The sequence below is a fragment of the Haemaphysalis longicornis genome, unplaced genomic scaffold (assembly GCF_048455015.1).
Source record: "Haemaphysalis longicornis isolate Haplotype H1 unplaced genomic scaffold, Haemaphysalis longicornis Haplotype H1 scaffold_5, whole genome shotgun sequence".
Taxonomy (NCBI): Eukaryota; Metazoa; Arthropoda; class Arachnida; order Ixodida; family Ixodidae; genus Haemaphysalis; species Haemaphysalis longicornis.
Window position 1 is genome coordinate 98136735 of NW_027526385.1, and position 24272 is coordinate 98161006.

The 24272-nt window shown below is 46.3% G+C and overlaps 1 protein-coding gene across 1 annotated transcript; it reads right to left on the bottom strand.

The window, feature by feature from the left end:
- Positions 1-1001: 1001 nt before the first annotated feature.
- Positions 1002-24217, bottom strand: LOC144138589 (Golgi to ER traffic protein 4 homolog). Its single transcript, XM_077670951.1, has 7 exons — positions 24058-24217; positions 21022-21100; positions 18919-19000; positions 15792-16110; positions 6466-6606; positions 4720-4862; positions 1002-1793 (listed from the first exon to the last, which is right to left on the bottom strand). Exons 1-7 carry the CDS (start codon positions 24165-24167, stop codon positions 1678-1680), a joined length of 990 nt encoding a protein of 329 aa, XP_077527077.1. The 5' UTR covers positions 24168-24217; the 3' UTR covers positions 1002-1677.
- Between the last annotated feature and the right edge of the window lie 55 nt (positions 24218-24272).

The following is a 24272-nucleotide window of genomic DNA, read 5'->3' on the forward strand; positions in this document are numbered from 1 at the left end:
ACGTTCGCTTGCGGCAAATCGACGCAAGAACTTCTGGCGGCCCACTGCCTTCGTGTTAGTGCGGACCTCTGGGAGTTCTATGGACCAGCCATCTCCTAATGAAGAGACTGTGGCACGACGGCCCGGACTAGGGCTGTTTAGAGAATAAAGTTTTCTCTCTCTGGCAGCGCCACCTCTCCCCATACATTTCCAACCATACCGTCAGGTCCAATAATACAAGATTTTGTGAACTTGCTTTTGTTTCCAATTTTCAGAAAGATCTTTTAATTATCGCTATAATTTAATTATAGTTGCATTTCATGCTATCTTGCTTTTTCATTATCGTGCTGAACGCCTTGTAATGTCGCCAGATTGGGCACTGCTGAACGTTTTGCAATGTAGCCAGGTGGGCATGCCACAAGTGATGTGTTTTACCTCCCATGATAATATTGTTTCCTAAAGACAATTAAAAAAAAAAATTCAGGCCTTTCTAAAGGCCACCTTTCATGGCTGTCGACTGCTAGGGACAAAAAATCCTGAGCAGTGTCCTTGAAAAAGGCCACTTTGACGGCTTCCTTAGCAATCAACGGTGGAAGCTAAGTCTTCCCAGAAAATTCCGCTTTTGTGATGACAGCAACATTGCTTACATCAACTTGGTGCAACCAATCCACTGTGGTGCTTAAAATGGAGGCAAAACTTCCCCTAGAGCTCTTTGAAACATTTTGGCAGTAGTAGTGAGACTAGGCCCTACTGCATTGCACTGAACTGCACACCAGCTAACACGTCGCTGGTAGCCGAGTGCAGCCATTGCATGCGATTTCGTAGCAGGCGGTTATAAACCACTTGTCGTCTCAACAAGTTGGCTGAAGTTAGTTTTTGGGTACATTCAAAGACACTTTTTCGAAAGCCTGTACCATTCACTGCATGTGGTTTTGTGTAGAAGGCTGTTAAATAATTATGACTTCGCTTGTTTCAACAAGTTGGCAGAGGTTAGCTGCTTTACGGGGACATTCAAGCAGACATTTGCTGTTTCAAGCCTCTTTTATTGCTCCAGTGGCAAATGTTAATGCTCTCACAGCATTTTCTGTAGTTCACTTCACTTTTTAGCAAATTTTTGCACTCTGCAAAACTGAAACATATTCTTTCTCGTCTCAGAACAAACACCGTACGGACGAAGGCCAAATGCATCGGGGAAAAAACAAAACAACGTAAGTATAATCACACGGGAAAGCAATTTTCACCTTACAATCGCCACCACGTGTGACTAAGTGCAGTTCATTCAAGCATCAGTGACTGGCATGACATTCTAAAAAAAAAAAGGAAACATAAGGAAAAATAAAAATACTTTGTTATTAAATGTCCAGTTTCCACAGCAGCAGCCACGGCGCAGCAACTGGCAACAAGAAGAAGAAGAGCAACAACGACGGCGCAACATCTTCCTCGCACGTGGTCAACACAACGGCCGAAGCCATTCATAGCCGATTTTAGCCGAGCCCAAGTCGTAATGCACCGTCCCCACCTTTAAAAACTCGCGTGCTTTCCTCTCCCCACTTTAAAAACCATAAGCCCTCGTCACCCCATTTCTCTCATCAGGGGAGAATTTGTACAGACTCTGAGGCGCGCACGGGGCGAACAATTTTGTGGGCCGGCTTTCAACCTGGCCGCTAAACTGGATTGTGTGTCGGCTCTCGGTCGGATTCAATCCAGCTCCTCAGGCTGGACCTCAGCCGGTGACTGCGATGACGTGGCACCCGCTGTCGACGTGCTGGGGTCGTCGTCCTCCAGTCCTCCCAGTAACGTCTGGATCAGGTTGCCTGCAACAGGGGTTGAGTCGGCATTGAGCTATCAGTACCATAGATTTTCTTACTATATACACTAGAGAGGAATCTGGCGCCAGTGTCTGTGCAGCTCACATCAAGGCCTTCTGTGTCATCATGGGCCGCCATTATACCATGCGCTCGCCTTAGTTTCATCATTGGCTTGGATGGAAACGTGTCAGTGGCCAAATATTCAAACACAGTGCCACAAAAACGCAAATAATGGTGTGTTATTATAGAAGTGGAAAATAAAACAGACTTCTTTAAAGCTAAGGAAAAAGGAAGTGAAGCGTATTTTTGCCGAAATGGTTGTGCCTACTATTCTGAAGGTCAAGGTGGTAGTTAATAAAAATGTTAATATTTTGGGAGAAGCTCATTAGAGGCTCTAATTTTATTAATTTTACTATATTTCAAATAGTAAGTTGTTTGAAAAGCGTGGAAATGTTTTTGAGCATGCCTATAAAAACGTCGCCTTTGTTGTGAACCGGTGCACCGACTGTCAGCTACAGTTTAACGAAACTTGTTGCTGAGTAAGTTGGTTCATACTTGAAGAAAAAGGAAAACGTGGCATTAACTAAACAGTTGCGAGCGAAGACAAGATATGGACGGCCGCGGGTCCTTGGTCTCCGTTCACGTAAATTTAATTTCATTTTTTTCATCAGCTGCAAACTTTCGTGGCGGCATATTGCCCGCTCAGTCATACGTTTCTTCGATTCTGGCATGACCAACGTTAGATACGATCACGCACTGCCTGCTTTTTCACCGAACACGCAGTTGCCATGGCACACGGCTACCACAGAACAGAGGGGATTTCGACTCCCTCGTAGCTCGTAGATGTGTTAAAGCATAGTGAAGGAAGCAAATCCCAAAAACTGCTCAAGAATCCACTTTTCATGCCAAGCCCAAGCCAGAAGTGGTGGTCTTCCCATGAACCCCCTCGACGACATGGATCCTCAGGTGCAGTTTCCTTTCTAGTATCCTTACTAAGAAACTCTGTGATCAGTACTACCATAAAATTCCGAACAAGCGCCCCCACCCGTGTAAGGGCTCCCCCTAAAATCCCCTGCCAATTTCAAATCTCCATGTTGTTCCAGGAACCCCCCCCCCTCCCCCCTCCCCCCCCCTCCCCCCTCCCCCCCCTCTCCTTGTTCTGCACCCCGATATCCACCGCACGCAGGGAACACTGGAATTCTTCAGCCAGTCTATAATCCAATCCAATGCAATCCTGGTTAGCAGCCCGATAGCCCGATCTCTAAGCACCTTTTTTGCATGCAGAAAATGCCCCATGCGGTTCACGCTGATGCCCGCGTAGACGATAGCTCCAACAGAGACAGAAATATTGCGCCTTGTTTTTGTTTGCAGGAACCGTTTCACGCGGTTAACACTTCATTTTAACAGCGAATTTCAATGGGGCAAAATTTCAAATGTAACGAAGTAAATTACGAATTTTACCAACTTCGTTACATCGAAGTCTGACTGCACGTGTATTTTTGAAGGCACCAAGATATCGAACAATATTAAGCACAAGCCAGTCTTTGGCTGCAAAGATTTTGTTCCTTGACTTAACAGCCTACAAAAGGGTTGTGAAGAGACTTCAAAAACATTTGTGTTGTGTGGGAAATTAGAACTGCGGACCCTTGATATACAAACCATGCCTAGCAGTTTCTTTGCGCAATATCAGCAAGTAGGTAAAGAAAATGCAGTTACGGTTTCTTCCAAACTTTTCTCTTCAGGCTGTCAAATTAGAACACAATAATGAAGGCTATCGCAGCTTTTTCCTGTCTGCACAACATGTTGGCGTAGAAACGGTTTGCAAAGTGAGAGATGCAGCTACTACATCATTGGTGACATGATCAAATTCACTTGAAATTGAATGCGCAATGGTTCAACCTTTGTTACAACTGAACATGACCGAACTCCCAGTCAACAATAATTGCGTACACAAGTGAGTATGCACAGTAGATGCAACGATGTTTAACTTAAACTTGGTATTAGTACACCGCTCTTCCATTACAGTCTAAAGTGTCATTCTACTAGCCAATACTTTTACTAAAGAGTGCCGATGTTAACCTCACATACCCTAACAGGAGGGATGCGAATTTCCTGACCTTAAACTTTTTTCGCCGTACCATTCACTGTTCATATTGCCTGTTTTCTAACAAATATGCGACATACACTAACCCCACACCGACCAGAAGCAATCATCCCCTTAACATTTCCCCATATCACTCCCCATGGACATGTTGAAATGTAGTTTCTTTTGTTGCATGGCCATGTGCATTCCCTTGATTTGGACGCATTTTTTACTAAAATTCAAGCGTCGTAACTACTCAAATGTAGCATACCGTTTTTTTCTTTGTACGAGTGTATTTTTGTATCTGTTTACTTGTACTCAGATACACATACTAAACCAACTTAACGTGATTGTTTACTTTGGCATTAGAACTGTGTACCCAATTTTATGTGTCTGTTCGAATACCAAGTTGTAGCATCATTGCCTTGCTAAATTTTTTGCCAACTGGCTTCTACTTGTTCAAAGTATATTGTGTTTTTATGCCACATATGTCAGTCTTGTTGTATTCCCTGAAGGGGCTGCAGTATTTATAGGTAAAACACTGCGCATACGGACCGGACAGGGAAAAGAAGAGACAGGACGAGCGCAGTTCTGCACTCGTCCTGTGTCTTCTTTTCCCTGTCCCGTCCGTATGTGCAGTTTTACCTCTAAGTATGATGAAGCAGCTAGCCCAACAACATGCTTTGCTGGGCTGCAGTGTTAAAATAAAATAAATACTAAATAAAAACAAACTACCGACAGCTCAAAATATGAATTTGCTGCGGAAAAATCTTTATCGAAGGAAGTTAGAGTACTAGGAGAGGGGGTGGTGGTGGTGGGGGGGGGGGGGTAATGAGAGCATGGGCGCACCGAACATTCCCTGGGGCTTGGGGGGTGGCGGCAGGCCAAAGAACAGCTGGCCGATCTTGTCCAGGTACTGCGGGTATGTCGGGTCTCGGCTGATAGTCGGCTGGTACTGCTCGCACAGCACTGTGAACACCGCCAGCTTGCGCCTGCGACCACCATTGCCCCCAATGTCCCGTTTAAGTCCACTGCAGGACCACGAGGGCTCCTGCGGTTATTCTTTGCCAGCAAAGTCCCGCGTTACCATCAGTCAAGGTTTGCTTTTAGATTCGCTCGAAGGTCACATGCCTTGTTGCCACGGAACAAATCTAACGAGGTTGCCACGTTACGAGGGACACATTTGTTTTCGGATACCAATCGGCTCGCAAAACGCGCCTTGTGGCGAGACGAAGAACCCAGACAAGGCCCATGTCTCTCTACGGCATGGTTTCTCAAAGTGGGTTCCGCGGAACCCAGGGGTTCCGCAGGCCCCTCCTCAGGGTTCCGCGAGCCACTGATAAATTTTCCCTGGTTCCGCAGTCGCAAAGTCTTATATGGTGAACTTGAGGTGCGATCGATCTAAGGAACCTCCATTACTCACGCCTGAGTGTCAGTAAGCACATCTCGGCGCATAACAGAAACGCGCGAGCTGCGCAATAAATCTCGCCAGCAGCTTGTAGCCAGCCAGACTCCGAAAACGGGCCACGTGGTTAAACTATTGCAACCCGCCGCGGTGGCTCAGTGGCTAAGGTGTTGCGCTGCTGAGCACGAGGTCGTGGGTTCGATTCCCGGCCGCGGCGGCCGCTTTTCTGATGGAGGCGAAAAGCAAAAACGCCCGTGTGTACGAGATTTCGGCGCACGTTAAAGATCCCCAGGTGGTCAAAATTAATCCGGAGCCCTCCACTACGGCGCGCCTCATCGCCTGCGTTGCGTCGGCGCGTTAAACCCCACAATCAATCAATAAACTATTGCACTTGAATCTCGGCCTTATATTACCCCCATGCGCATTTCTCCTGTTTGGAGATAGGTGCCGCTAGCGTACGCGCTCGCGTAAATTCGACGGGAAAAAAAAAACGATACCCTTGCTTGCCTTTGAATTTATTGCACGTTAATGTAGCATGAACGGAATGAAAAATGGCGGGAGGGGGGGGTTCCTTGGCACATAACGGAACTTAGCAGGGTTCCCTGGGAGGGACCAACATGATTGAGAACCCCTGCTCTACGGTTCTAACTGGAAGCTATTGCAGGCTGCAATCAGCGGCATGGCGAGGGCAGGGATTGGTTTTTCCCTCCGTATGAGTACAACATAAAAAATTTACTGTCCCTTCCTAAAGAAAGTTGAGGGAAGCGCGAAAGCTAGAAGTGCATCTAATCGATCATCACACCTTCAAAGACACAAATCGCAAACGAAGAACGAACACATTCGACGATTTTTTGTGCACTAAGTAAACGCATCTACAAACGACCTACATGCATACCGGTACGTGGTTTGCGAGATAAAAGTATACCGTTGCATTCCCTCTTCATCCATGACCGATACATGCATTGTCTTGTCTAGAACCGTTCCTTTTCAGCGATTTTCAAGCACACCCATGTTTACCCAACATAAGCCCAGTTCCATGCACGCGCCTTGTGTCCGAAGATCTTGTCAAGGCTTCTCGGTCCACCAATCAGTCTATGGGAAAATGCATTAGTTTTTGACAGGGTGCCAGTGGTGCCACTAAAGGAAGCTTTTGCTGCAGTAGTAAGCGAAGCACGGTGGGGGCCACTCACGTCTCGATGGCCAGCAGCAGGAACCAGAGGAAGTTGAGCAGTGGCATGTAGTAGGGGGGTCCCGGGTGGACGCAGGGGTGTCGCCGCGTGTACCCCAGGAACACCAGGGTGGCCGTCGAGGGGTTCCGCAGGCACAGGTATCTGCGCGGGTCAGATGACAACGCAGTGTTACCCCAACTCAAATCCTGCCTCTTCGCCACGCATCCAGCTGTATTCTGCGGTGTACTATACACTGCGCCTTTAGTAAGACCAATTCCACCAGTATAATATTGCCTGTCACATCACGCGCTTTTAAAGACGGTAGTCTTTCTTGGGCTACTTCAACACAGAAATTTTGGTCTATCTGTCTGTCTGTGACTCGATTCAGCCACTCGGCCAAAGTGAAACAGAAGCTGCGCATTAGTCCTTAGTACCCACAGCCAAATCTAAACATCTAAGTCCGGTGTCAAGGTTCTTGCTTTTCAACATTGTTGAACAAGAACACAATATTACGCAAATGTAAGGGAGAAAATCAATACATAAGTGAAGCTTGCAGTGTCCCTTTATTAAAAAATTCACGGATTCTTGGTTTTTGCGATAGCAAATGAAATACTACATCAACTGCAGAAAACGGTCAAAACTGTCACCTGCTGTTGCCCACGCCACTATGGCTGCTAGCGGAATTTAAGAAATGAAATAGCAACAGCAACAAAAGGTTCCATTAGATAGGTTCCACTTTCCGCATGGAACGCACGTGGAGTAGGGGAACGTGGTTCTATAAACGTTGTAGTAGGGTGACTCAATTCATGCGCGTCTCCGCCGTACGGCAGCGCTGGCATCGAGGCACCCGGCCTGGAGCAGTGGAACATTGTAAATTTAAATTGACTTGAGCAAAGCTCTAGCGTGTTACCTTGGGAGGAACGAGACAGGAGAGGAACAGCATGAGAGGTGAGCAGGAAAGAGAACGGAGGCATCTGCATGGCACGGGTGCCAGTCAACTATCGTCTTTCGTCGACATTTGCTATGAAAGGAGCAGATACGCGGCCATTTTTTTTAATGAGTACAGTGGGGGCACCTAGTTTGGCCGCTCATCTGTCGTGTAGCACGCGGAAGCAGAGGGCCTTACGTCACCAGATGAGCTTGACACTATGCTTGACAGACAGACACCGAGAAAACATGGGCACGTGGGAGCACCACCTGGAAAAGGCTGGACAAACCCCAGAAATTGTTTTTTATAGTTTCTGCAAAGCGACTCTTCCAAGCGGGTGATTGCCCAAGAAGGGAGCACACGCAAATGCTGGAGCATGGCAAAAGGCAGGAGAGAGCTACAGGAAAGTGGCTGTTTGGCCATTTTCGGCTGACGTGACAGGCAATGTTACACAGGCAGCATTGGTGAGGCAACATAGTCTTGCGCAGATTCTCTCCTAGCTCACAAGTTATGAGAGCGCTTCCTTTGCTCGAGCGGTGCAAAGGCAGTCACATGTCACAGGCATTCGCAGGTCAAATGTCACTGCGAGGTCACAGACAAGGTCAACTCTACTGTCCTGCCGCATAAACTGAGTATAGGGCAAGCTCTCTTTAGGGGTGAAGCCCATTAGGGACTGGGGCTGTTGGTGTCTCCTGTCGTCGTCATCGTAATTGTCGTTTCATGCAGTCACAGTACTAAATCACCCGGAAACTCGTTTACGCTTCAAGCTAGAACGTAATGCATGCTAAAAAAACACTGGGACACTCGTTTACGCATCACACTAGAAAGCTCCATGCATCAAAGACAAGAGACTTTTACAGCAAAGCTGTATACCTCTACTCCCCAACGGTTTCATCTTTGTTGGAAAAAGCGCCAAGGCGCCAAGAATGCACTTGTACACTGCATGCTTCGCCACTCCCCAGGTTTCACATTAGTGGAGATGGCCCAGGATTTTTTTTTGACGTGGCTACGCTCAAACTTTCTGAAGTGCAACATTTCTTGGACTAATTCACACACAGCCAAGTTGCAGAAAAATGATCTGCCATTCCAATCTCCGAGGGTGGTCAGAAAGCGAAGCTGCTGTGTAGGTTGGTAGGCATCTTACTCCCTCTATTTAGTAATAGGGCGATATGTAAATACCACGGCCGCTGGATGAGAGCGCACGCAAGGTGCGGCCTGCCGCGTCGCCCGGATTTCAACGGGCGAGGGCGTGAGTGGCGGTGTTTACGTTTGCCGCCGCTTGACTCCCTCGTGGCACTAGCGTTCGGGGACTGGTTTCGGGACGGAGCGGGGCGGTCCCCGTAGGCGAGCGCTTGCGCCGGCTGAGAGACAGCCAGCGCACGGGTTTTAAAGATGTTATTCCTTGGCTACTCAACCACAAAAACTGTCTGTCCGTGTGTATGTATGTCTGCCAGTCTGTCGCTCGATCCAACCGGAGCAGCCAGAAGTTAAAATAGTTCTTCAATGAGATATAGGCAAGGCATTTTCAATCTAATAAATCTAAAAAGATGCCCCTTATCTGACAACGTTGTTAAAAAAGGATAATATTCAACAAAAAGATGATAACCACCGGTTAGCTTTGTCTGAAAAAGTCTCACACACAGCACGTAAACCGCGTTGCACAGTTTAAAGCCGCAAGTTGATTAATTACAGTTCAAGTGGGAGGTATTTGGTGGGACTTTATTTGTCCAAAATTTCAAAAATGCCACCTTTTCTCGGGAAACGCGGTGTCGACACACGGGAGAGCGATGAATATTTGCCGGCGACGGATTAAAGCTTGCCTTAAAGACACTTCTTTGCAAAAACATGTTGGCCGGGCGGAATGCGCGCCTCGTAAAACGAGGACACGCGATAGCATGGTTGCAAAAGGATTTGAAAAGACTAGACATTTTGCGATGCGTGTCTTTTGATACTCTTATACTGGCTCGATCATGTCTTGCTGCGCATAGAGATATGGGTTGTTTCATTTTCGCAGGGACGACAATGCCTTTAAACACGCTACTGAAAACTTGATTATAGAGGTTGTATAGAAAGAAAAATAAATGCACCGTACTGTGTTCAAGAGACAGTGCGTACGGTCCACTCTCCTAGCTGCTAAGCATTTTGAAACCTTGCGATGAAAACTAGCGCTAGGTACATCTCCTCCGTTATTTCATCGTCGATTGAAACCCATATGCATTTATCCCTGAAGCTAACGGCCGGGCTCCTGGAGCAGCACCAGTATGTTCTCAAATTAGCGCGCTCTAAAGACGTTGCGGTAGTTTTGCTCTGTGAACATACTGCGCTTCAATTCGAATCAATTTTCGTAGCGTAGGAAAATTTTCACGTACGTTATCACGTCAGCTTTCTTTTTTGAGTACCCAAGCATAATCTCTACGTAATGCAAGATGTGTAATGCCTTTTGTATCTGCACAAGAAATGCGTAATTCACGCAGTTAGAACTATTAATAATTATGATATTCAAGATGTACATTGTTCGTTTAAAATAGCAAAGAAAGAAAGAAAATGTGAAATGGAAAAGCAGTGTTTGAATGCTTACGCATTATTAGCAATTTTTGGAATTTCTGTAAAATTGCGCTTTTTTCTTTTGTGTCCGTGCAAAAATTTAGCTTCCCGCCGAGCTCGCCAATTTTTTAAAAATTTTTTGTCGACCCGGACATTCCATATGCTCTCCTTAATTTTTTTTTCAAGGCTACAGGGAACAAGTAAAAATATCAAGTAGAAACTGGAATCGCTTTTCATTCAACTGTATATATATATATTGTCAAAAAAAAAAACAATATATATATACAGTTGAATGAAAAGCGATTCCAGTTTCTACTTGATATTTTTACTTGTTCCCTGTAGCCTTGAAAAAAAAAATTAAGGAGAGCATATGGAATGTCCGGGTCGACAAAAAATTTTTAAAAAATTAAAAAAAAAGGCCGACATATTTTTGATGGAGGCGAAAAGCAAAAACACCCGTGTGTACGAGATTTCGGAGCACGATAAAGATCCCCAGGTGGTCAAAATTAATCCGGAGCCCTCCACTACGGCGCGCCTCATCGCCTGCGTTGCGTCGGCGCGTTAAACCCCTCAATCAATCAAAAAAAGGCCGACATAACTGTGATAGTAGTATTACTTCATAACTAAACAACGTGTAATCAATTCATATGTGCCGTGAGATTAAAAGAATTGCGCTGTTTTATTTAGTGCACGAGGAAAAACCTACAAAATGTTGGTATGTCTTAAACATTGAGAAGTGTTGGCACTCATAAATAACAAGCGCCATCACAAAAACATTGTTTGTGTTCATCCGGAATTTTAATATATTCTCTGCAGTCGCAGCTTGCAGACAAAACGTAAATCTCTGCCGGGCGTGAGGTCACAAAGAGCATGCCGGGCGATGTAAGACATAACGACACAGAAATGCGAGACAGAAGGCACAGTATCAACGCGTAATGCTGCTGCTGCGAACGGAATTTAACTTCCATCTTGACAAAATGAAGCTCGGCCGCCGCTAATCGTGTTTGTATTTTAACAGGCGTAACATAAGTGCTTGTAAATGCCCTATGTGGAGCGTGGAACGCCGATGATAAGCCCACCCTTCGAAATAGCCGGCATCCCGCGGGCCGCGCTCGCCGCTACCAGTCCCGGAACGGTGGCGCCGCGGTGGCAGTATTTGGCTCTAGGCGCACTCACGCCGTTTTGGAGGCACGCGGCAGGCCGCACGTCAGTGCGCCTTTCATCCAGCGGCCGTGTAAATACATTCCTTTTATGCAGCTCCGTGACAACTATGTAAATTGTTTGTGCATATACAGAGATACACAATTTTGTTTGCGTTAAAAACTATTTTCGTCTTTTTAGTTTGTTCTGCAAGGGATGGCCTTGTAGTCACTGTGATACACCAACAAATGGCTCCAGGACGACCATTGTTACACTCTCGGCCAGCGTCAAATCTATGCACGACAGACAGCGCGTCATCGCGAGCACCTTGGTGTCATTGTAACATTGTACACCCGACTGTTCTTAGGCCGGTTTATAAAGCGCCCGCTGCTTTATTAACTATGCCGCACATTCACAGAGACGTATAGCTCCAACGCGAGCGGTGATATGTATTTGTCGTTTTGGGTTGGCGCTCACTTGGCTCCACACTCGCTTGGGAGCAGCCCTGGGAGCAGGCAAAAGGGCCTTTTGTAGCAAGCTTTGAGCCGCCAGAAATGCCAGTTGGAGCAGATGTAACACCATTCCACAGCATTATGGTGCCTCCCTAATCTCCCTACAGGCCGCTGTGCAAGTCCCCCGCCAATTACGTCTTATCTATCTACTACCGTATTTATTCGAATCTAAGCCGATAGTTTTTTTGAAATACTGATATATCAAACTCCAGGGTCGGCTTGGATACGAGGATTTTGAAACGCGCCAATTTCCAAGTGAAATTGAGGGAGGTGGCGCACAGCAAGCACCACCCAGAAAAGGAAGTATTGTAGCCATTACTAGACGAGCCGGTAGCCACTTAAGGGGCCACAGCTGGGGGAGATGCCGCCATTTTGAACTGTACGGATAGTAGCCTGCGTGCGGTGTGGCGTTTGGTTTTGACAGCGCAATGGCACCAAACAAGCGGTGCCGTTATAGTGCCACTTTTAAATGAAAAGTTGTTTTAGCCGCGGAGTTGTCGTCGAACGTTCAAGCCGGGCAGAACTTCGGCGTGGATGAAAAAAATGTCTGTCGTTGGAGGACGCAATGGGAGAGGATATTTGCGTGCGCCGCAACGAGGATGGCATTCAGAGGCTAGCAGCGATGGCGACTCAGAATGAGCACTGCGTCTTCACGTTCAATAAACGTGTTTTCTTTTTGTGAACGCTGACCTCGCCTTTTTGGTAGGCCTACATTCGAGGTAAGTTTTTTTTTTTTTTTTTTTTTTTTGTGGCTTCGGACTTTCGGGGGTCGGCTTAGAATCAAGGCCGGCCTGGATTCGAATAAATACGGTACTTTAGGCATTCTACCATGCACTAGAACCTACTCTGAACCAGGAACGCAGTTCTTGCACTACTATATCTGGAGGTTTACAAAATTCTGAGTTTTTCTACCTTCGGCCCCCAGCGAGCGTACCACGTTGTTGCCGTTCAAATGTCAAACCTCACGTCAAAGAGATCAGATAACAGGCCTTGCTTCGTGTCAGGCAAACGGCAGTGTTTATGCGAACACACGGCAGCATTCCGGAAAACAGGGTGTTTGCTTGCAGCTTTTCTACCGAACATTGGTTTCAGTGCATGCGAAGCTGAACACAGCTTTGTCTTGGCCTGTCACCGGGTTGCGAGAGTCGATAAGCTCAGGCCGTAGAATACGTAACTAAAGTGTGTTAGAAGACACAATTAATGTTGGACCATCCTCTAACTAACCAAAGTTAACCCCAAAGTTCACAGGTGAAAATGTGTAATCACCTCACAACAACAGCAAACCAATTAACAAGCGAGGGCAAAGCATCCAAGACCCCGTTTGTCCGATACATGCAGCTACAGAAAGTTACGGGCAGCAAAGATATATAGGACCGCCAAAAATGGGTGACTAAATTGATGTGCACCTCCAATAAACTACAATTTTGCACGCGAATATTATTCTACCTGTTCGCGATGAGACACAAAAAGTTTTACTTTTGGTCATTTTCCATTGATTGTGGCGCAGCAGTCGACATCAACAAATGAATTGGCAAATGCAACACAAAAATGCAGAGTATGCGGAGAAGCGCATAGCGCCTGCAGCTTTGCGGCTAAGCTGAAACCAACTTCCATAGCCGCCCATAGCCTTGATGAAAGCGAAACAATAAATGCCTTGATGAAACAGAAAACTCGATGTTTCAGCCAAGTTTTCGGGCGCTGGGCATCATGGCGGTCCTATCTTGCGGCTCAATTCAGGCGCTGTGGCCCAGGACGGCACTGATAAGCAAGTTTGGCGCAACCGGGGGTGTTCGGCGCAGCTGTTCCACCCCTGCTATTACTCTCCTTGTTTAAGGGATAGTTTTTTTCTTTTCAAACAATGTGTACTGTCAAGCGTCACTTTTCATCTTATGCGCAGCAGTCATTAGAAGAATGCAAATCTTAATCTGGTAACCATGAAAGCACAAGCATCTCATCATCATCACCATCAACCGCATCCACACGACCATTGAGGGAAAAAAGGATTTGGGGGTGGCACCTCACAAGTTTGAAGCCTAGTTATAAAATGTAATATCGAAGTGGGCCCGCCTATTTATTTATTTATTTTATTTATTTTCAGTACTGTGAGTCCTTCGAGCTGTCACAAACAGTTATCCCTACGCAGCCTTGGCCTTGCCACACTAATGCAGGCCTGAAGCTACCAAAATAATTCCTCCGGAGCTTGTCTCCTTACGTACTTCGAAGGCAAAAACTTAGCAACTATTAAAGAATTCTTCAAAAGAATCACGTTTCCGTCTCATTCTTCCCTTTTTCTGCATCTTCCGTCTTTTGATCCAAATTACTCCGACAGGCTAACCGGCCGGGCAAACAGCCAAAGATTAGAATAACCTTCCCACCGATTATTTCATCGATCGCGTTATCAACCGATATAACAGCCCACCCATAAACAGGGCATTTGAGATGCAAAAAATAATATAGCTCTCCTCCGCATGCACTTGTTTTCCTAGAGTGCCGTCACATTCACTTGTCACGCAGCACACACCAGGCGCATTACTGTTCCCCTTCTCACCAGGTGCAAAGTTTGAGCAGTTCTATAGCACTTGGCTCCTCCTCCTCTGGGGACCTGGGTTCAAACCAAACGTGAACCAAAATGTGTTTCATTTATTTGCTTTCCCTTTGCAACAGTGGCAACTTTGGTATTGCTTGTGTTGACGCCGACAATGGTCCCTTTTCCTGTCTGAAAGGGCCGTGCAGATAACATACAAGTTTGTTTCATTCGAAAGATTTAGTGTTTTAAATAGTGCCCCCAGCGCTTGTCCAGCAGCAAATGATGCTTTATTCACCGAGAAATTAAACATTTTAAGCCAAAATTTCAATCCTCCCATTAAATCATGTGCTTTCGTGACCTTGACAATGACGTATACAGAGCAGGGCCTTAAAAGTAAAGACAGCCTGTGGACCAGGGCTGCTACTGTCTCACAGACGGCCATACGAATATCTTGTCTATCGCCCACGTTCATAGATAGCGCTGCAATACCGCTGAAGTGCCAGTGTCCGCACTTTGTTTCTGGCCAGATTTCTATACCTGCCGTATTTTTATTAGGGTTCATTGTAATTGTTTCCTAAACCTTAAGCTAGGGCTCGACAAAATGGTCATGCAAGTGACCATGCTGCTTATGTCAGTTGGTCAGGGGTTGTTTCGGACAAGTCCGATGCATCCGACGGTTCTGTTAGGCAGTGTCAGCCGGCAAAGTGCCGGACCAACTGCTTCAGTGTTTACGTGTTCGTTCGAAACTTTAATTGCTCACCCCACAATTCTTACTGCTATAAAACGAACGTGCCCTAAATTTCAGCGCAAATAGTTCGTTCGGCAAGCTTATAAGCCCTGCCTAATTCGCACCTGCTTTTGCCGGCCTCAGCCAATCGCATAGATGGGCACATATGACATCATAAGATTCTGTTGCGGGAAATGAGCTAGTGGGTCGCATGGCCATCCCCTTTTTTCCTAATTACACAGCTTAGTTGAGCGAAGTTTACGTTAAAAGTGGTGCCAGCATGATTCTAACAAGGCAGTCTTTCGAGTGAACCAGAGTTTTGTTCTGTCTGCAAGGCCCCTTTAATGACACATCTAGGGGTTTTGCCTTTGAAAAAAAATACCCCGGCCTCACTGCTCCCGCTTCTAGAAAGAAAAAGAGCAAACGGAGTGGCCTCAACCGACACGACGAAAGACAACTGACATAAGCAACGCTGCCACATACGTGAACCCATTTGTCGATTCATACATAAAGTTTTCCTAAACAATTATTATCAACTGTAATAAAATTACAGCAAGTATACAAGTCTGGTCAGAAGCAGAGTTTGAACAGCAGTCCCTGAGTGGTATCACTGCACCATCCAGATAGCAAGGTGGTGTTTTGAGACAGCGGCAGCCTCAGTCAGCGAACCAACTTTCTGTTTAGGTATCTGCCCATATGACATCATCACGAAACATACAATGTCGCAGGAGAATCGAAATTTTGCCTTAAACAGGTTAATTGCTCCGTGAATAAAGCCTCGGTTGCTGCTGGACAAGCTCTAAGAGTTCTAGAAAGACAAAATGTTTTGAATAAAACAAACTTGTATTTTGTGTTCATGGCCCCTTAATAATGTAGGAGGTAAGCAACGCAGTGCTTGTACAAAAGGTAAGCAACAGTGATGGAGAGAGTTTTACGGCGAAACCGAGAAAGCAGCCCGGCACAACTCACTGGAAGACGGTCTGTGCGATGAAGAGGTCGATCTCGGAGCTGTAGCCCTTGGCGGTCTGGAACTCGACCAGCATGGCCGCACAGCCGTCCCCGTCGGTGGAGTGCACAAAGTGGTGGCGCGCGTCCGGGTAGTTCTTCTCCTTCCACAGGGTGAGCGCCACCAGCCGGTGCAGCTGCGGGTGGCCGCGCGAGTGGCACTCCCCCGCGCCCCCACTGGCCGCGGCACCGCCCGCGGTGGACCACTGCAGCGCCCGCGTCAGGAAGGTCGCCCGCTCGGGCGAGTGCGGCGCCAGCAGCGCGAAGATGCGCCCCAGCCGCTCTGCGAACAGGACGAGGGCAGGGGCGGGGCTTAATTAAAGGCCAACCGCACTCAAATTTCACCTCGACCAATGGTCTCCTCTATTTGGCTACACTTTCTGCACCACTTGAGGCGGTGCAGCACTCTCGCACTCGATTTGCCAGCGCAGCTAGCGCCACCTGCACTTCTGCCCTCGATTTGACACTACGCTGCACGAGTTCTTCTACACTTCTGCACTAGCCTCTGTGCGAGTTCTCGTCTCGTGCAAGGTGCAGTGTGCTTTGGCACGTTTCTTGGTGCGCATCGTAGCCGACGGCTCCAGCATGATACTTGTGTCCGTAAATGGAGTACAAACAACAGCGTTTTCCATTTTAGACGAGAATGGTCGTCACGTGCAACAAGACAGTGCATTGTCAGGGCAAGGTGAGTGCAGGGCGACGCCATTTCGAAAAAAAGAAAAGAAAACAATGCGAGCGCACAAACACGGACTGCAGCAGACGACATTTGTGCACTTTTGCCCTCGATTCGGCCGCTGCACGGAAAGCACTAGTGTATGGCTGCACTCGCACTGAAAGAACTGGCGCTGCACTTGCACGACATGTTTGTGAACTGGTGCTCAAAGTGCAGCCAAATCGAGGAGACCTCAAATGTATTTTAAATGCGGAGCATTTCTTAGGCTCGCGATGTCACTCGTCGATGTTGCCTGCGCCGTCCACACGCTCACTGCGCATGCGCGTCGCGTCGAGGTGCAGGTGCGCGTCTCTCCCCCGTACCCTCCTCGCTCTCAACAACAGCTGCGGCGGTGCGGGGGGAGCGCGTCTGTGCGCGCATGCGTCATAGCTACCCGTGCGCTGCGTCGCGCTTAACAGTAACGGCGGCAGGGCGTGTACACGTGATAACGGCGTGGTGGGTGCGTGGAAAGTTCGCGCGCTTGTGTACGGAAGTGTGCACATGCGCGTATCTCCCCCATACTCCTCTCCCTCGAACGCGGGCGGTGTGTATATAAGCGGCGGAGCGCGCGTTCGGAATTCAGTCAAGGGCGTCTTTGCTTGGCTTTCGCTTGACTTGACGCTTTGCTTGACAGCACCACGCAATAAAGACAGACTTTAACTTTACACTCCTTGCCTTCGCTTCTCCTTCATTCAATAAATAAGAATAATAAAGACGAAATAACAATTAAGCATTCCCAAACCATACCCAATTACGCAACATTCACGCGATACCCCCACCACTCTGCGACGCATTTACTCGAGTTCCCCCCGTGGGAAGATGCGGGCAGGTTTTTTTTTAATGTGTAGTAAGTACCACCAAACGAGCTGGGACACCAGTGGTAGCCCCGTAAAACGCCTCGTTAATCAGTCAGAAGCGTTTGAAAAAGCTCCACTGTAGACCACACTGCACCTGCCGGTGAATTGCGTAAACAGCCATGACGCGCCTGTGACGCTCCAGCCGACGGGGGCGTCTTCCTCTGGCCAGCCACGCAGCTGGAGAACCGCTCGAGCTCTGCTGCAAACGCTTCACCCATTTGCTGCCCCAAGCGCACGTAGAGCTTGCGCACAGGCTTTCACCCGAGCTGCTGACCGTCCGGCCGCTTGCTGGACGACTGCAACGGCGTTTTAATGGCCGCTCTCTCCTCAATCTCGGTTTCAAAATTGCCGATCTTTGCTGACCGCTTGTGGCGTCCATACGCGAATTTCAGCTGCTGTATTCTGCATCCTGCTTTGTTTTTAGGCAGACTATATGAAAATAGTGTTTTCAAGAGGTCAAAATTTTGAGTGCAGTTAACCTCTAAATGATGATGCCAGTGCCGCAGAGAGCAGTGTTGCCAACAATGACGACAACAGTGTTGCCGGGCAGGACAGGGGTCAACGTGAGGCGTGACGGGTGCCGAGCCTCCAACCACAGAGAAGCTTTCCCCCAGAACCTGGATCTGTTCTTTTCAACAGGGTTCCCTAAAATAACTTTGTCAATGAAAATTACACTAATTCGTCAATGAAAATTACAAGTCACGGTCTTGAGGAGTTTCAGGAACCTTTGAGGAGCTGCACTCAAAGAACAGGGGTCCGGAGACTTTGATCGACAAATTTTCGTTCGAGAATTGGGCCAGTTGGTTTACATTCATAATGATAGGACGGCGCAAACTTCACGAGACAACAACACAAGCGCTTACTCGACAAAACAGGAAAGGCCTCTTAAGCGCTTGTATTAAGGTTGCCGCCTCCCCCCCCCCCAAAAAAAACCAGCCCATATGGGGAGGGGGTTGAATTTGTGGTGAAAAAAAAAAAAAAATCCATGTTTTATGACATGCAATGCCATATGCATTGTAGCGTTTTCCTAGAGAGGAATCAACATAACGCTTGTACTGAAAGTTACCAAAATTTTGGTAATTGCTCTGAATGTGCTGCACTGAAAAGTAACCACACGTACTCCGTCCATTAAAAGCTCTTTGCATCTCGCCCACGCTCGCCCGCATATTTTATCTGCTCGTGCGTCTTTGTGCAGCATGCCGACAACTATTTATCGTCGTAATTGCTGAATTAACGCTTATAAAATGCCACAAAAATAAATAATCGCAGCACGATGGCCAAAAAACCGGCCAATGACAGCTGGTTTTATGCACGGACCGGCAACCGGCCCGTTGTCTAAAAAAACCGGTCGGGCCGGTCAAAAACCAGACAGGTGGCAACCCTAGCTTGTGTTGTCGTCTTCAATTCGTCCTATAAACTTTGTGCTGTCCTGTGATCAACAAATTTTGCTCCAAGCATGGCCACCAAGCTGACTGTCCCCCCTGAGTTGACTTGTCCCCACGCAACAAAAGATAGGACGTACCAATCTGTTCCTCGCAAGGTTCTGTTTCCGACTGGACGAGCACGTCCACCAGCAGGTTTGCCAGGTCAGCCCCGCTGTTGCACTGCGTGGAGGTGAAAGATCAGCCGATGGACTAGCCAAGACTAGCCACTGATCAACAAACTCCGCCACTTAGCAGTTCACATCTCTGCTGGGCCATCAGTAAACATTTCCATGCAATATGCAGTCTCATCCCCATTTTCTCACAGTTACACTAAATGTAGTGCTTAGTGTTTCATGCACTGAAGTAAAACTTCGGCTAACGGACTCGATATAGAAGAGGTATGCAGATTAACTTGGTCGACAAATGTTTTTCCATTGAGAACCAAACGCAAGCGCATGCGAACCTGTTTGCATTTTATCCGTGTACGAAAAATGCACGTTGTGGCCCCTGCTGTCCAGTTGTCCAGTTAAAACATTATCCAAAGATTAGATCCTTGCCTAGAGTGCTTAAGGTAGGTCACCACCTTCGAAAAAAAAATTTAAAGGTGTAGCCCAAACGTTACAATTATATTTTTGGCTTGTAAAGCTTATACAGTTAGAAACTTTAAATAGATAAAATTGCTAAAAATGCCTAACAAAAAATTTATATAAATAAAAATGCTCCAAAATATGCATGTTGCGCGAACAGTCATAAGTACCAAATGGTAGGTGCAATTCCAACACGACTTGGCAGGAACGTAATGAAGACAATAACCTGTGCAACTACCCTCCACGAATAACTCATCTGCTAAGTTGCGTAATCATAAAAAGACTCAAAAATTTGATATCCGGCACGTCTGGGTTTCACACAACTGGCCACAATATAAAAAGTTACCAATATTTTTCAGTCATTCTGCTTGATTGCATAGCTCTATATATAAATAAACAGCACACAAAGTTTCGTAAGAAAATAATTTCTAGAAGCAAAGTTATCACTGTTCGCGTAACTAATGGTTTCAAAATGTCAAGTTTTGAGAAAAATGGCTTTGAAGATTTAGACCTATTTTATGTATAATAAGAAACAGTCAATGCGCCTAAAATCCACCAGGTTTATAGCTTGCACCCTCCTTATAACCGGCACAATCTCCGTTTGTCCGAGCTGAGGCGCACATATTTTGTTTTGCCTGTTTCGCGTCTTACAGTTGACTCACATGCAGCCTTCGTCATACGGTGACAGTCAGTGGTCAGGCACGCCGTCCTTATACTATAACTGTAACTGCAGACTATAAAGTACTATAACTGTCTCCTTGCGAGGCTAGAACAAAATCCGTGAGCTTAAAACGGCATACGAAAAAGCACGGACAACCAGACATGAACGCAAGGCAATGCAAATGCGCGCAACATGAACACGAGTGTGCCACCCATTGCCTCTTAGTGAAAATTTTGAAATGAATCAAATGTACAATATCCCGAAATGTGTCCAAAAGCTTAGAATGTAGCTAAATAAATTAGCATTACGTAACGTATATACGAAGAAACATTTAGGACGATATGGCAGATACTGCGGAATCGGAAACCTTCAGTTTTGGTTTCGGATGCATCTCGGCGAATTTGAAAAATGATCATAACTTTGGAACCGATTAAGAGAACAGCACAATTTTTTTTCTAATATTCTTCAATAGACAGGGATGTTGAAAAAGCAAAATTTAAGAAAAGCCATTTTTTTTCAAAAAATGCGTTTTTGAAGGTGTCGACCTACCTTAACATGAATGCCAGTCAGTAATGATTTGAGAGAGTGTGACACCTCTCTGCCTTATGGTATCGGAAGCCAACGGCTTTTCGTGTAACCTTAGGAACAAAGGAACAAGCTACGTAACATTTCAAAAGCAGCAAAAAAATTTAAAAATGAAGGAACGATGACACAGAAATGAACTCACAACTACACCAACTTGCCGTCCTTCTAAATCTACATAAACTGTATCTTTGTTAGCAAAAGTATTAGGAATGTACAGATTTACCTACTGTTGATTTAGTTATAAATTCTGAATTATGCACATTTTGTTCCCCAAGACAGTACCATCTTCCCCAGGAGAAAATCAGAAGTCGTAGAGAAGGAAAGAGAATAATGGATCGAGGGGATGAATAAAGAGCGTAGAAAATTACCTGTTCCAATGTAAGAAGTTTGATCGCCCCATCGTAGAGGAGTTCCTTGAGTTCTTCGAATTTCTTTTGGCTTCGGTATCTGCAACAGTGGGGGGAATCGCGTGAGCACACACAAAAACACAACCTATACAGTTGAACCTCGTTATGACGAAGCAGTATCGGGGCAGCAAATTAGTTCGCTATATCCGATATTCGTTGTAACCGTAGAGGTAAAAATCGGCTCTAATAAATCGGCAATGTGGCTCGCGCAACAACCATAGATAAAAAACGCATTGTTCTAGGCTTCGATTCCACTGTAAACAAGGTAGTCTTTATCTGTCTCCTTGGGGCATTTCAAACTAAACAGACCGGAACGCAAGAACGTGAAATTACAACAGAACAAATTTCGTTTGGCAAAACAGGCCTGCGTTCTTATTTACTTGACGGAGAATATGGCCTTCGCCTGGTGGATTCTCACAGTCTGAGTGGAATGACATTTTCCACAGTGTCCACGCAACAAAGGGCCTTTTTCAAGCTACTAAAAAATGGTTGTTTTGTCCCACTTTTTTTTAATTTTGATTTAACAGAAACCAAATATTTCTTTGTTACAGCCGGTATTGCGCGGCTCTCGAGGTTGCAGTTTCGTTATAAAAAGAATAGGTGTCATTGAAATGAAGCGTGACCAAACAAACTGTATTTAATTGGCTATATCCGATAATTCACTATAACGATGTTCGACTGTAATCAAATTTCGAGAGTGCCCTTAACAGCTTCACTTCAGTAATGAGTGCTGTAGTGGAACTAAACTCATAACTTGGAGTGCACTTAACAGCTATGCTTGAGTAATGATGAGTGCTGTAGTGGAGGGGTAAGAGAGATAGAGAGAAACATCTTTAATGGGCAAGTGAGGTCAGCCAGGCTGGGCGCCCGGCTTGCTACACGAAATTGGGGTGAAGGTGTGATGAAAATATATGAAAACTCTCACTTACACATGAATAATCAAACACACAGACGCACACACACAATCAGGCGATATAGTCGTGGAGGGGTAAGAATCAACTTTAAGAAGTCTGGGTTGTTTAACACACAGCAAAAACGTGTAAACACATTTTTTCATATTTCACATTCATTGAAAACACAGTCCCCTGGTTAACAGCAATTGAACACAAGCTTATACACGATAACCCGCATGACCAAACAAACTTTCAAATGTGAAAACTGTACGGTTCCCACAATCATACACAAAAGAAAATTACTTACCCCAATTTCAAGCAGAATAAGCAAGCTACAAGGCATATGTCATGAGGCAAGGTGCCGTAATGATGAGAAACTCCATGTTAGAGCCAACTAAAAAATAAAGTGGTTGTGCAACATTTGTTTTTTCTACATGAAGTAAATACAAATCAACAGGAAAAAAATGTAGTCTCAACCATGCAGCCTTGTTTCGTGCAATTATAAGATTATAACCACTGCCACATTTTTTCTATAGTTTCATTTTTGTTATCTTTTTTTTCCTCCCCGTGAGTTCTGAGGCACGCCACTGACTACCTGGGGATCTTAAACATGGACCAAAACAATTTTCGCCTTCTGTCGCCATTGTAATACACTTTCATTCGGTCGAGCGTACGAGCCTTTGTGTCCCATAACTTCCCTTCTTTACTGCCATTTCACATTTTCTAGAGGTCATGACACGAACTAATTACGTCTTTTTTTTATTCCTTTCTTGATTTAGTCACTTCCACTGTACTGGCAGCAGCTGTGCATTTCTCTTTTTTTTTTTGGAGACAGTGTAGAGTAATTTTCTCGGCCCTGCTATGCAGTTCATAGCACAGGATGCCTCCCAGTTGCCATTGGCAAACGACCTAAACCGACGTGAACGACTTCAACTGGAAAGCCTGATTCTAAAAAAAAAAAAAAAGACAGGACACGTCTCACAGTGAACAAAAGTCGTAATGGCAGGCACGTGACAGAGTAGCGACCTGCGAATGAAAATTACGGCGCCGTACGCGTACTCTGTCATGCGTTACGCAAGAGCTTATCTACTTTATCTACTCGTTCTGCATGGCGCGCGTAAAACCCGTTATCTCTCACATCTCGCGATCGCCGGCACAACGAGAGATTGTCGTGCGTGCACAGGCAAGAAATTGTCACGACACAAACACCTACACGTGCAGACTGGCAAGCAGCTTACAAGCATCTTCGCTAACTTCTGGTATGAGAAGCGAAAGATCTAACGATGTTCTAGGTAGCGTAACCTTCGATTACTTAGATTAAATGAGATCTTAGTCCGTGTATTATTGTCCAGGTTGCGCTGGATAAACGCGTGAAATTAAGGCCGACCTCGCAAAAATACTCCCACGCATATATTCAAGCGTATCGTGCGGTGACCGCAGCATTAACCACGAAACTTTTGACGGTGCGGTTGTCGACGTCGTCGATGAAACGGGCCGGTTCCGGGCCCGCAGTTGTGAGTGTATGGCGAGTAATTAGTCGCACAGGCGTTGTAACACGCCACATTCTCCGCTCTGAAGCCGTGTCCTCAGAAAGTTTTAAGTGTTGAGGAACGCCTACTCGTTGGTTTCCTACAAGGCCCTCGACCGACTGAAACGAGGAAAGTGGTTTCGTTACGTTAGGGAGTATAATCAGCGTTCAGCCGTCGCGGCAACAAACAACAGCCGCTACGGTACGGCTGGCGAGTCGCTTTCAAACTCAGTTTCTCCGAATCGCTGACACGGAGACGGCCTTTCGATTTCGACCCTAAACTACGCACGTGTTGTCACGTCCGACAAAGATGCCCGGACAGTTGACCAGCGGCTCGAAAAGACGAACCGTGCGACCTCGAAAGTACCCCATGCATCGCGCCCTACAGCCACCGCGCTTTCCGAAACAGTTGATCGCATACGTGGGTTTGCCCCCGCGCGATTTGTTTATTAGGTTCGCAGGTGACGACCAAAAGCGAGCGCAGCCGAGCCTGCAAACCATTCGTACGCGACCGGTCCCCGCAAGCGCGTCACGTTTGGACAAGGCGAGCGGCGGTCGAGTAACGTGGCGACTCACCTGAAATATATGGTTCTGTACATCTGGTGGGCTTCATAGTAATTTCCCGCATCAATGCACGCGTGTAATTTGTTTAGCACACGGGCAGTTCCCGACGCCCGCGCCGCCATTTTGGCCAGCCCATGAGAGTAGCTGAAAAACGCGATGTGGCATCAAGCGAGATAACAAAACACTTTCTGTAACGCTCTTGTTATGTACTAAATGAAATTGATGTT